The 13,725-nt window shown below is 36.1% G+C and overlaps 1 protein-coding gene across 1 annotated transcript; it reads left to right on the plus strand.

The window, feature by feature from the left end:
• Window positions 1-445: 445 nt before the first annotated feature.
• LOC117314847 lies at window positions 446-2,079 on the plus strand. Its single transcript, XM_033868966.1, has 3 exons — window positions 446-595; window positions 744-1,033; window positions 1,740-2,079. Exons 1-2 carry the CDS (start codon window positions 565-567, stop codon window positions 1,031-1,033), a joined length of 321 nt encoding a protein of 106 aa, XP_033724857.1. The 5' UTR covers window positions 446-564; the 3' UTR covers window positions 1,740-2,079.
• The last annotated feature ends 11,646 nt before the right edge of the window (window positions 2,080-13,725 follow it).

The following is a 13,725-nucleotide window of genomic DNA, read 5'->3' on the forward strand; positions in this document are numbered from 1 at the left end:
CCTAAAATGGTTGTGTGATGCCATAGTTATGTGAGGAAAAATAGTGGTGTAAGGACCCTTAATGTTGTGTGTTACCTGTACAGTATGTAAGAATGTGTGGAATGTGAGTACTTTTAGTCACATGACATCTACGGACATTCATATTGGTCATGGCTAACAACTGCATGATTTTTTACTTGGGAACTGGTAGAGTTTTACTTACAAGTACATACTGAGTGATATAATTTCCCATTATATGATTGGATGATTAAGACTAAAGAAATTCTGTAAACCCCTGCAGGATCTGTAGGTTTTTTTGTTTTTTGTTTTTTGTTTCTTTTTTGGTTTTGTTTTTGTTTTTTATTAAACACGGAATAAATGGCAGAAACGAACCCAACAGTGTTTTGGATTTATTGAAAACCGTTAGAAAAAGCACTGTAACATAAATGTAACTTTATTTGTTTTAGAGAATCGGAAATGAGGTATTCTGTACCCTTCTGTGTGGGATTATATCACTGATTTTAGTTTACACGTACATGTTTGCACCGTCGATTGGAAACCGCGCCAAGGAAGAGATGGACAGCCATGGTTTCCATGTTCCAAGCATGGAGAACTCGTAAGTAATATTGATATTCGTTACCATTTTACCCGGTTTCTTTACAATAACAGTAAGATCCATTCGGCGGGTAAAACTTTACGATAGGTTACTTGCTGTCATTTTTGTAGTTTTAATGTGTTAAAACACACATCATCTGTTTCTACAGGCCGTTCTCTCTGCCGTTTCTGCGGAACTGCTCCATGTCAGGCCAAGCGAACTTCCTGGAAGCGCTTCAGACCCCGTATCAAGAATGTGGCCGATTTCGAGGGGCGATCCAATGCCATGAGGTTGTTCAGCCTCGGACTGGAGCTGTCCGTTGACCTGACAAAAGAACTTCCCCGTGATGAGCTGTACTGGGCTAGGAAATACTGCGACCAATTCGAGGAGGACCACATGGTTCTGTTCCCGCTGTGTATCCAGCGTCAGATCAATGACTGGTACCCAGTGCCTTACTAGGTTTGTACCTGGCCCCTCACAAGTATACCCCTTTGTCCCTCGTCGGATAGGGAGTCCCCTTACGTACCCCGTCACCCGACTAAGTAGTCGGTTACTCGTAAAATCCTAACATGCCCATTACAAGGTAAAGCAATTTAAAAGTTCATTCAATCATCTTTACATTTGCTCCGAATTTTCCCAATGACACAATACTAAGAGGCAGTGACCACCATACGCCTATAACACCCAGTGCCTCAGGCTATAACACCCATTAAATAATTTGTTTGTTGGTTCAGTTTTAAAAAATGAAGAAAATGGCAAAGCAATGAAAATATAAGCAATGAACAGTGGCCGTAATGTTGTTATAGTCGATATGACAGCAAGATGTATGGTGGGCAAATGCAGCATGGGTACCCAACAGGTTTATCAATTTATAGATTTTTTTTTTTATAATAACGTTTAACGTCAAACGTCTTCCCATGCTTCATTTGCCAACCAAACATGTTGCTGTCATATCGACTATAACAACATTAAACCCACTGTTCATAATTAATAATTGAACATACATATTGCATATCATTAAATAACTGATCTAAACTTCAATTTCAACAATATGAAAACTATATCACGTGACAAACCTATCATGTTTAACAGAGCGGAACTACTGTACATGTACGTTAGTATTACGTTCAATCTGTTATTTTAATTTTTAAACATTTTCTTACAGATTCCTTGCAGCGTTTGGCGGCGATAAGAATGTCGATGATGGAACAGAAATGGTCGTAGTGACGTCATCGATTTGTGTGATAACGCCCCATTTGTCGCAACCGCGATTTTATTTTTGTTTTTTGCTTTTATTTCTAATCAATGAGAAAGTGTGACCTAGTGATATTAATGGTGTTTTCGTAACTTTAGTAAGTTTTACCTTGTAAAATTGGTACTTTGAAGAGAGGAACATTTTACACAGATAACCAGCCGATTAAAACTGCTCCATATTGGTCAGCTACAGGTTGTAACGTTTCTATGGTAACCATTTACAGGTAGTATAATAAAATGTCCTAACCTAACTCGGCTGTTTCATTTATTGTTTTGTTAACGTCTCTATCGGTTTTGATTGAAATTAACTCGTCTGAAATATCAGGACAGATAATTTGATGAAGGTTATTACTACATGTACTTTATCCATCGATCATATAATGAAAATACTGAGATTCCATCCCGTCCTACAATTTAGTTTAGTTTAAACATATTTTATTGACATATAATAATGACAAAGGGATTAGTCAGCAAGTTTTTCCAACTTATAGACGACTTCTCCCATAATAATAACAAAATAATTAACAATAACAAAGTCACATGATGGCATATACAAATATTCAGAAATTCGAAAAAGAAACGAAAATATAATGAGAGAGAGAGAGAGAGAGAGAGAGAGAGAGAGAGAGAGAGAGAGAGAGAGAGAGAGAGAGAGAGAGAGAGAGAGAGAGAGGTACATTTAAAGTTAAATGACTGCATCGGGAAAGATCACGACATATAAATGTTCTACAACCTTATAACATACAATGATTTGTCTTTGGGTCCCCCTCTATCCTCGGGCACGAGAGTCTGAGTAATGACCAAGGCCCTTCAATGCCATACCTTTCTGTACATGTCCAAGTCTGATTTGGCCTCAGATCACACAATTATACTTCCGGGTCGCCGTACTGTACCAATGTAGTCCAACAAAAATTTCAGGACTGTTACTAATTTTTTTTCCTGACTTGGCTGTTGCAGATATGTTAATAGTTTTAGTATAATACTAATACTTATATTAATTATAATTTCAATGGTATTTTGATTTTGCTTAAAACTTTCAATACAGATGATGTTGGACATTTTGAATTGCCAGCCTATCCGTGTATAGAATAGAGGATTTGGTTATGCTGTTAAATGTGTAAAGTCGAAAGAAAACTTTGATGATGTTATCTTCACAGACGAATCTACCATCAAAATTCAAACAACCACCATGAGAACACTTTATAAGCTAGGAGACAGAAACACCACCGCCTTAAAAATGAAGCCTAAACATCCAACTGCACGTATGGGCAGGAATTTCGAGGAGAGGTGCTATTGTCATACTGTACACATTTTAACAAGTAAAATGAACTCGTGCTATTACCAGGACATAGTGAAAACTCCACTTGTTCAATTAGAACTGTGTATTCAGATCATCATAGTATGATGCAGGATAAGGATTCAAAATAAGCTAGTCGATCAATTTTGACATTTATGGAAGAAAACCAGATTAATCACTACCCAACACCCCCAGATTTCCCCTACATGAACCCAATTGAATATATATGGACTGGTTTGAAACACCACATCCAAAAGGTTAAAAAGCCACGGAACAAACAAGAACTGTTTGAAGGCATTAAGGAATTCTGGTCAACAGTGACACCATCAATGTGCAACAGATGCATTAAGCATCTGTACAAAGTTGTACCAGAAGTTATCCGAGCTCAGGGTTTGGTTTATTTAGTTTAACGTCCTATTAACAGCCAGGGTCAATTAAGGATGTGCCAGGTTTTGGAGGTAGAGGAAAGCCGGAGTACCCGGAGAAAAACCACCGGCCTATGGTCAGTACCTGGCAACTGCCCCACGTAGGTTTCGAACTCGCAACCCAGAGGTGGAGGGCTAGTGTTAAAGTGTCGAGACACCTTAACCACTCGGCCATCGCGGGCCCTTAAAAGGGGTGGCCTGTCAGGGTATTAGTGTTTATGTTATCGCGGATGGAGAGACTGACAACTTAAACCTTACTTAGTGCTTGTACAAACATTATAAACTGTTAATACATATACATATATATATATATCTTGTAATACTAAAACAAAAGACACAATAACAATTTAATTTCATTTAATATGAAATACGAGGGGATGAGACAGGCCATAATTTTCTATTATATTATAATTTATCTTATTACTGTCACCATAATATTTATTGCATAGTTAAAACCATAGAATCATGTATTAGTAGTCTCCTATTGATTCATATGCCATATCACATATTTATAATTGCATGCTCATTATTGATAAGTTGTTTCACACAATTATTGTCGTTTGTTGTCACATATTGAGTCCTGCCGTTGAGTTTGTTTTACTGGAATAGCCTTTTCTCAGCACACAAGATTACTGTGTTGAAAATATTTAGTTTATATGATAGATAGTCCATAATGGCTGAAAGGTTGTAGTTCTTGCGAATCACATTTCACAGATAGACATTTGCCTTATCAATTCCTCGCACACAGCCTGACCTAAGTTTCTTCTCCTCAGAGGGTAGACCAGGGAAGTATGTGAATACCTCTAGTCGCACAATGTCAATCTTGTCCGGATTAAGTCTTCGCTTTGAAGGCCCAACACTGACACGCCCACTAAAATTCATGTTGTACAGTTCGTCCAAAGTAAAATAGACATTAACCAAGTTCCTCGAAAATAAATTGATCTGGTTCAAGCTTTCGGACTTAACCTGTGAAATCATATCAGTTTCCAGTACAACATTGCATCCTAGGAGTTTGGTAGCTGCACGTGCCAACACTTCATCAGGACTTTTCCTCAACACTTCTGACGGGGTCAGCTTCCAAAATCCAAGGTCTTCAACATCATAAACACGGGTCGTGGGGGAGGAGATCACAGGTGTGGGGTCTCTGAATACAAGGCGTCTTACTACGGGAGTAGATAATGATTCGTCATCCATAAATGTGTAAGGGTCCATCGGATCTGTACCAGAAGCATTCTGTCTGAGAACATCCACTGAAGACTGAAACGAATCCACCCTTCTTTCAAATCCATCAAGTCTGCTATTGATGCACGACTCCAGCTGGTCAATTCTACCTAGGACCGTTGCCAACAGGTGTTCTGCAATGGTGCTGTCTTGATGTGTCGGTGTTTGGGAAGTATTGTTGAATATTACTGCAGTTGATGTCTGTGTGATTGTGAGCGTGTGCTGACTTGGCAACTGTCTACAATTTCCTGTAAGTGGTCATCTAGTTGGTTCCTGTGGTTCAACATGAAAAGTAACTGTTGGAGTCGACGCTGGTCCTGATGCCAATGTCTGAGCCACAACAGTTCTGTAAGTATTAGTTTTCTAAAAACATAAACAGAAACATGTTCAATTAAACACTTAGTCTATCCTCAACTGTAGCTGTCACAGAGATTCTAATAATCGGGTAAAGTCATGTTCCGGAAATATTATTAAATGGAAAAGATACATTGTATACTATGGTGGCATATTTCTGCCATCGTGTTATTTTAGGTCGCGTTACGGTAACACGACTTGTCGAGATAATTATGTCGACAAGTCGTGTTATTAACACGGCAAGTCGTGTTATTATGACGACCTGTCGCGATAATTTATCACGACCGGTCAAGTTAGGTTATCGCGGATCTCGACCTAAACTGTGCTTTTGCCCAGATATGCCATCTACTTAACGTTGTCGAGATAAGTTATAAATGGACACCCAGCCGTTTCGGAACGTCTCGGGCTTTACACTAATATTATTACTCATGGCTGACAGGGAACAGTTGCTCTGACCTAAAGTACAAATGTAATGAATTTAAAACGTGTTGTTTTTAATCCTGTAATATTCAAACAATAATGTAAACTTGTAATTATTCATTCAAACTAATAACTTATATACCAAGTGCTATATTAGCTAAGTCCCTACCGTTACCAAACGGGATATGCACGAACCAAAGTCATTAAGATGTGTTTATCTATGAAATATTTGATCCCTCGACTTTAGTACCTCTTCCTATATTTCTATATAGATGACAAAGTTCCTTGCCAAACCCCCAGTTACAAATGGTTTTGGCTAAAGCGGTCATATTCTATGTCTGTTCACAATATAGCAATTAAACTTGGCTTATTTATTAAAGCCGTACATAAAAAAAAACTCCGTTTCCCCTGTGCATGGATATTTGTCTCCCATCCCCTCCACTTTGACACCCTAATCCACCTAATCCCGTTCATTAGTCCTCCCCGACACTCATAAAAATCGGACTTGGACAATATCAATGTCCCTCGTCCGTATCGAACATCCGATATATACATGTATACATAGAAAATTATAGAATTGGAAATTGGAAACACTTTTGATCAGTAAATCATGAGAACTTTAATATTGGTTTTGGAGATAATTATACACATTTCCAAATGGTTTTGGCTATATCGTGTACTGGCCATAATTGAACAGACTACCATAAAAATATGTATGACGTCATAATAGACAACCAAGCTGTTATTCAGGAAGTCATGTCTTGTTACCAAAACCATTGTTGTACAAAGCATCTGAAGACTGAAGAAAATAATTTCCGATTTTATTACATATATACAATGTATATGGATCGTGGGTTGAAAATGTGCCAAAACCATGTGCTTTTTTATGTCTCTGAATTATCCTAAAACCTAAAAATTCTTATTTGACACCCTACTGAAAATTACTTTCATGCAAAAATGACATTCCACTGCGATAGCCACCATTCTGCCGCTCGGATCCAATTGGTAGAGCGCAAGATCTGTAATCAGGCGCCCTGTGCTCGACCCGTCGATACAAATGGTTACTTAGGACTGTTACTATTTCACGATACTAGAAATGTGAAAATTCCACACAGCTTGCTAATATTTCGCATTACATGGAAGTAAATGTATTTCTTTATTATCTTACAGAAAGATAAACGGAAATCACTACTTTCGAGCTCGTTGGAGCTACATTGACCACACCCCTTAGTCCCTGGGGATGTGATACTGTCAAAAATGTCATAATATGAAAATCTTATCCCATGGTTATAATGCCATTCAAGTTTGAATGATTTCCAGTAGAAAATAAACTAAATATACCCAAAAGTATCATTTTCCTATATAAACTTTGCCCCTCCCCTGGGGCAAACGTGGAGTCTGGGGGTCATGAAATTCACAATTTTGATAAAGCACCTCAAGACCCTTCATCTATGAAGAGTATTCGTTTCTAGCATATCTGGACCTTTTTTTTTTAAATTTTAGCCCATTTGACCCCTTTTAGCCCCGCCCCTCAGAGCCCCTGGGGTGAGAACCTTATAATTAAGAATTCTGGTGCATATTTCACCAAAGATAGTTCCTGCAAAATTTCATTGACATTGAATCGGTGTTTTTTTAGAAGAAGTTGAAAATGTAAATTGTTTATGGACGCACGACGGACAACGACTTTATCTCAGGTGACATAAAAAGTTGATACACGACGGACGACGTACGACAAATGACGGCGGATGAAAGCAGATGAGAAAGTGGTCACCTAAGTTTACTCAGGTGAACTAAAAAGAGTTACACAATATTAGTAAAATAAACAGAGAAGAAAATAAACGTACCTCTATATTTGGATATGGTGGTAATAGGTAAAATGAATATTTTAATGTGTCAGTTAAGAAATAGTGCCAACCAACTTAAATATATTTTCCTTATTGTATCTGTGGATGTCAAATAGAAAATTTCTCTCATATCTTCTTTGAATGCCCATTATATACTGATGAAAAGCAAACGTTTATACAAGATGTACAGTTTAATAATGAACATGGCTGTCACTCAAGATATGACTTTAAATGGAAGTACTTATTTTACAGATGCACAAAATGAGTATTTGTTGAAGTGTGTGCATGAGTTTATCAATGCTACAAGAAGGTTAAAGATTTTAAAATGTTATTCATGTAATTTATTTTATTTTGTTATTCATCCATAACATTATAATAGTGTTACTATATAACATAACTTGTAAAATATATAATCATATACATGCTCCTGACTACGGAAGCGTATAGGGGACACGACATACTTATTTATAATACATTATGTATAGTTATCATATCCCGTTTTACACACATGTTTACTGTTATCTTGAAATAGATATGTCGACATAACATACTTTATCTTCACATTTTACAGTTAAATAATCCAACTTATACATATAAAATCATCTATCTAGAGTAAACATATGTCGATATACATAATGTCATTATAAGTCCTTATAACACTATCTTGAATTATCCATATACTTAGTTTTTTCAATATCTAATTTGTTGTATTAGAGCCTTGTACTTTCACATTTTAACTTAATGTTTGTGGTTTTTTATAGTTTTTTTTCATATCTCAAAATACTATAATTCGTGTTTGCGAAATATATCTTGCCATCCCAAGAAAAAAAAAACAGGTAAGAATAAGGTATAACATTTGAACACGATTTATATTATCTCGAATTTTAAGTTTGAAAGTTCTAACATGCTTAGTTTACCTGTTTGTTGTAGGTATTTGGGCCGTTCAGCTTCCCTGTCCAAGCCTCGTGTGCACTGGCGCGCTGAACTTCCGAATGGGGGTCACGTGACGTTGACAAGAAAAAATATATGTCAGTAGTAGCATCTAATGCGGCGAGATGTCGAGATAGCGACTTCGTAAACGCATTAAATTATCTCGCTATGTCGGTTGTTTTATCTCGCTATGTCGTTTATTACCTCGCTATTATTATCTCGCTATGTTGACGAAATTATCTCGTTATGTGATGGCAGATCTATGCCACCATAGTAAGTAGATGGCATACCTGGGCAAAAGCACATTTTAGTTCGAGATCTGCGATAACCTTTCTTGATAAATTATCTCGACATGTCGTCATAATAACACGACTTGCCGTGTTAATAATACGACTTGTCGACATAATTATCTCGACAAGTCGTGTTACCGTAACGCGACCTAAAATAACACGATGGCAGAAATATGCCACCATAGTATACATCAGTAATATTTCCATCAAAATGGAAAAAAAATGTTCTGAAACTAATTAAAATTTTATTTCTCAAGTATGTATTTGATTATATTCACTTAGAATTCTATTTCGCACTTGTTACCGGATTTGTGTTGTGCCTTTAGTACAAATCCCAGCAGACGACCGATGTTATAGGTACATTGGGCATTTCCCATTTTGTCTGACAAAGAACCACTGGCACCGACACGGACTTCAACGTTAGAGGGGATGTTTCGAAATATAAACTAAACAATTTTGAATATAATCAAATTATATTCACGCACTTGCAGGTTTTGATGCTCGGAAACGCGGTGTACATGCATGATAGCACAGGGACTCGGCACAAAATTCCAGTCCATATATACAGGTGTGTACGCATGCGCGTGTGATACATATGATACATATGGACAGCGGGTTTGAAATCTCTCCCTGTGCATGAGAGGCAGAAGCTAATAAATACGAATTTGATTTTATATGATAAAATGTGTATTCCATTGATACGAAATAGCCTACATTTGACAAAGCTTTGTTTAACACAATTTAGGGAAGTGTGGTTAGTTGTGTTTGATTGGGCACAATGCTACGTATTATATTAAATATGAAAATCCAACTCATGTTCATAAGTGCCTGTGGATCGTACAGGTAATGCATGTCATACTCTGTGTATACACGTGTTTCAGGACGATATCAGGAGACTATCATTTCCCGGCGTTTCGGAGAATTGTAGGAAAGGTTCGTCCCGTATACACGCAGAATACGTTGGCAAATGTCTGCACCGTGCAAGGGTTTCCGGCACATCCGATTGAAGAACATGTTACGGGTTACTACGAGTAGGTGAATGGTCATTCCAGCTTCGGACGTCCCACGGTACGATACGGGTGTTTTATTTTTTACAAATATATATAAATTCAACATATCGCCTTTCAATTGGTGCTTGTAGGGGCCTTGCTTCTTGGCTCGAACTCCCACCATCAATTTTGTTGAAAACCTTAAGGTTCATATAAATAGCAAATCCACTAATATTTTACAAGCATATACATCACTATTCTGGTGCAAAAGAACATTAATAACTTGACCAACTGTTAATATGTGTCATGGTTACCCATAAGTCTTGATTTTGATATCCTATCTGATAAGCTATCTGTAGATATAAAATGTAAGTTTCAGGAGAACAAAAAAAAAAGCTCATGTGGTTCAGTCCTATAGCACAAAATAACCATGCCGTTATGGTCACAGGTGTCTATAGCAGGTAGTGCAAGCGTTTGTTTGACCAGATTTTACTCTATAAAAACAAACGTTGTTTCTCTGTCCGGCTGGTACACTTCCTGTTCGCCTATTAAGGTTTTCAGGTTGGATGGCTTGCTTGGTTTTTATTATACAATGTAGATATACGGCGATAATCCCTGTGAGGGTATGATCGGGAGGAATGTTGGTGTGAAATGAAATGCAAAACGTATTTTCAATTAATTATATTGAATAAGTGCCGACTCTCAGTACTAACGGTGGAGGAGATCATTTATATAGATGTGTTGGTTTTATATTTTTTAGATGTTTTACGTGTAAGGAGTTATATAGAAGTCACTCTCTACTCATGTATCTAAGTATGGTATATATTTGCATACAAATGTCATATGGATGCGAGCACGGTCCGTGTAATATTTAAAATTTTAAAACGTTTTGGAATTTCAGATTTTTAGATTTCTTGACCAAAAACTTAAAATATCAACTTTCAAAAACTGTTTTGAGTTTTTAGATTTTTTAGATTTGTGACCCAAATTCTAAAATATCAAATATCCAAAAATGTTTTGAACTTTTGAGTTTTTGGATTTTTGGATTTTTAGACCTTTGAACAATTTGAAAATTTTCCTTTTACGATTACATCTTTTAATCAAAAGTGGTGTGTTCTGTAGAGGGTGTTTTGTCCCTCAACCATACGACTGTCTCTAGATTGTAAGGTGATTCCCCAACAAGGAAACCTTAATTAACCTGTCTAAATCAATTATGATGAGCTGTCTCTAAACATGGGAAGTAATTACCTGAAATACTTTAATTTCATCACACGTCCAAAATGAACACCTGACAAAATAGTGGCTAGTCGAGAGCTGTCATGTCTGCCGACGACATAGTCGGTCTTTTTCTTTACTGATTCATCCTCCAACAATGATCTGTACTATGGCGACTGTATACAACATGAATATACTTTCGATTTCGGTTTAGTCGGTCGGAATCATCATCACTCGGGTGCTTTGAACAGACCAACGTAATGTTTGGAGTTTTAGTATACTGTACCGTGTATCGTGTATACCGTACCGTGTATCGTGTATCCCGTACCATGTATCGTGTGTACTGTACCGTGTATCGTGTATTCCGTACCGTGTATCGTATATACCGTACCGTGTATCGTATATACCGTACCGTGTATCGTGTATACTGTAACATGTATCGTGTATACCGTACCGTGTATTGTGTAGATCGTATCGTGTATACCGTACCGTGTATCGTGTATACTGTAACATGTATCGTGTATACTGTAACATGTATCGTGTAAACTGTAACATGTATCGTGTATACCGTACCGTGTATCGTGTATACTGTACCGTGTATCGTGTATCCCGTACCGTGTACCGTGTATGCTGTACCGTGTATGTTGTTAACATGTCAATACACAAAGTACGTACTTAACCAAACGATAATCACCTTATATATATTTGAAGTTTGCTAGTTTTTTCTCTCCTTTCCAGAATACATCTATTAAAATATAATAATACAAATGAGAGAAGTAAAAGTTGTTTACATTAGCTATTGGATAAAATTGGTGTGTTTCGGGACATCCCCGGTAGATCGAAGTCAATATCGGCGTCTGTGTCAGTGGTCCATGTCGGGCAATATTAGGAATGTCTATTACTGACTAACAACAACTGCATGGTAAACAGTGATCGGAATAGCATTTGAACAACATGTGAACTCTGGGTTTTAGAAACAACATATCCTTTAAACTATTATCGGACAATCTACATAACTTGGCATAAGCCGTGCTCATACATACTTGCCCGGTACAGGCGCTCGGTTTCGACCAACTTTCGTGATTTTGAGTACATTAGCACTCGCACACTCGCCAAAACGGAGTTTCTTTTTGAAGATGAGAGTAGAAAATTATTCTATTTGTATTTTTTGACTGGTATATAACAGTTAATAACCGTAGTCCGATACTGTAGAATAAATTTCGAGGTTTGGCAAATAAAAATGTAGATAATAGATAATATCTGGTAAAAACCATGAAATGAACCTTTCAAGTCTGATATTATAGGACTATTAACAGTCACAACACGTAAAACTTGATGGTATCGATGTATTTCAAAAATGACTACCAGTTGTTGTTGTTTTAGATCCATTCTGAGGCCTAGTAAAACAAACTCAAATTTAGAGTGTTCGTACACATGTAGGCCTGCATTCTAAATCAGGGGGTGATGAACCATGACTAGAATATTGTGCAGGGCGTCACTGAGTTGGAAAAAACCTGTGTCCAATCCCAATTTTCAACAATTTATGACAATAAAAATATGTTTAAATCAAATCAATATTGTGCAGTTTTGAGTGAACAACTTACATGCATAAGCAATCTTAGCTGAAGTTGTGAAAGTAAATAAATATTGATCTGTGCAACAATATTACTACCTTATAATCACTTAAATTAAAGTGAACCCTTCTTGAGAAACTGATACAAACATAGATTATATCTATGTAATAAAACAAATCACAGCGGCTGTGCACGTGTGTATAACCCTTTATTTATTTTTAATGACACGACCATAACATTTTTGTTTGTGATTGCCATATAAGTACGCATTATGGTCATTTCCATATAAGTATCCATTATGTTCATTCCATTTAAGTATGTATTATGGTCATTTCCATATAAGTATGTATTATGGTCATTTCCATATAAGTATGTATTATGGTAATTTCCATATAAGTATCCATTATGTTCATTCCATATACAAGTATGTATTATGGTCATTTCCATATAAGTACGCATTATGGTCATTTCCATATAAGTATGTATTATGGTCATTTCCATATAGGTATGTATTATGGTCATTTCCATATAAGTATCCATTATGGTCATTTCCATATAGGTATGTATTATGGTCATTTCCATATAAGTATCCATTATGTTCATTCCATATAAGTATGCATTATGTTCATTCCATATAAGTATGTATTATGGTCATTTCCATATAAGTATCTATTATGTTCATTCCATATAAGTATGTATTATGGTCATTTCCATATAAGTATGTATTATGGTCATTTCCATATAAGTATGTATTATGGTCATTTCCATATAAGTATGTATTATGGTCATTTCCATATAAGTATGTATTATGGTCATTTCATATAAGTATGCATTATGGTAATTTCCATATAAGTATGTATTATGTTCATTTCCATATAAGTATGCATTATGTTCATTCCATATAAGTATGCATTATGGTCATTTCCATATAAGTATGTATTATGTTCATTTCCATATAAGTATCCATTATGTTCATTTCCATATAAGTATCCATTATGTTCATTCCATATAAGTATGCATTATGTTCATTTCCATATAAGTATCCATTATGTTCATTCCATATAAGTATGCATTATGGTCATTTCCATATAAGTATCCATTATGTTCATTTCCATATAAGTATCCATTATGTTCATTTCCATATAAGTATGCATTATGGTCATTTCCATATAAGTATCCATTATGTTCATTTCCATATAAGTATCCATTATGTTCATTTCCATATAAGTATGTATTATGGTCATTTCCATATAAGTATGCATTATGGTCATTTTCTGATACAAGCTATAACATTTTTCTTTGTGTTTTTTTTTTTTTTACATATAAATGCATATGCAG

This window comes from Pecten maximus, chromosome 16, assembly GCF_902652985.1.
Source record: "Pecten maximus chromosome 16, xPecMax1.1, whole genome shotgun sequence".
NCBI lineage: Eukaryota > Metazoa > Mollusca > Bivalvia > Pectinida > Pectinidae > Pecten > Pecten maximus.

Bases quoted from the DNA above. Each gene is read 5' to 3' on its own strand.
- LOC117314847 (XM_033868966.1), top strand. From the start codon at position 565: ATGGTTTCCATGTTCCAAGCATGGAGAACTC. The intron at 596-743 runs GTAAGTAATATT...CTGTTTCTACAG, and splicing joins GTTCCAAGCATGGAGAACTC to GCCGTTCTCTCTGCCGTTTC.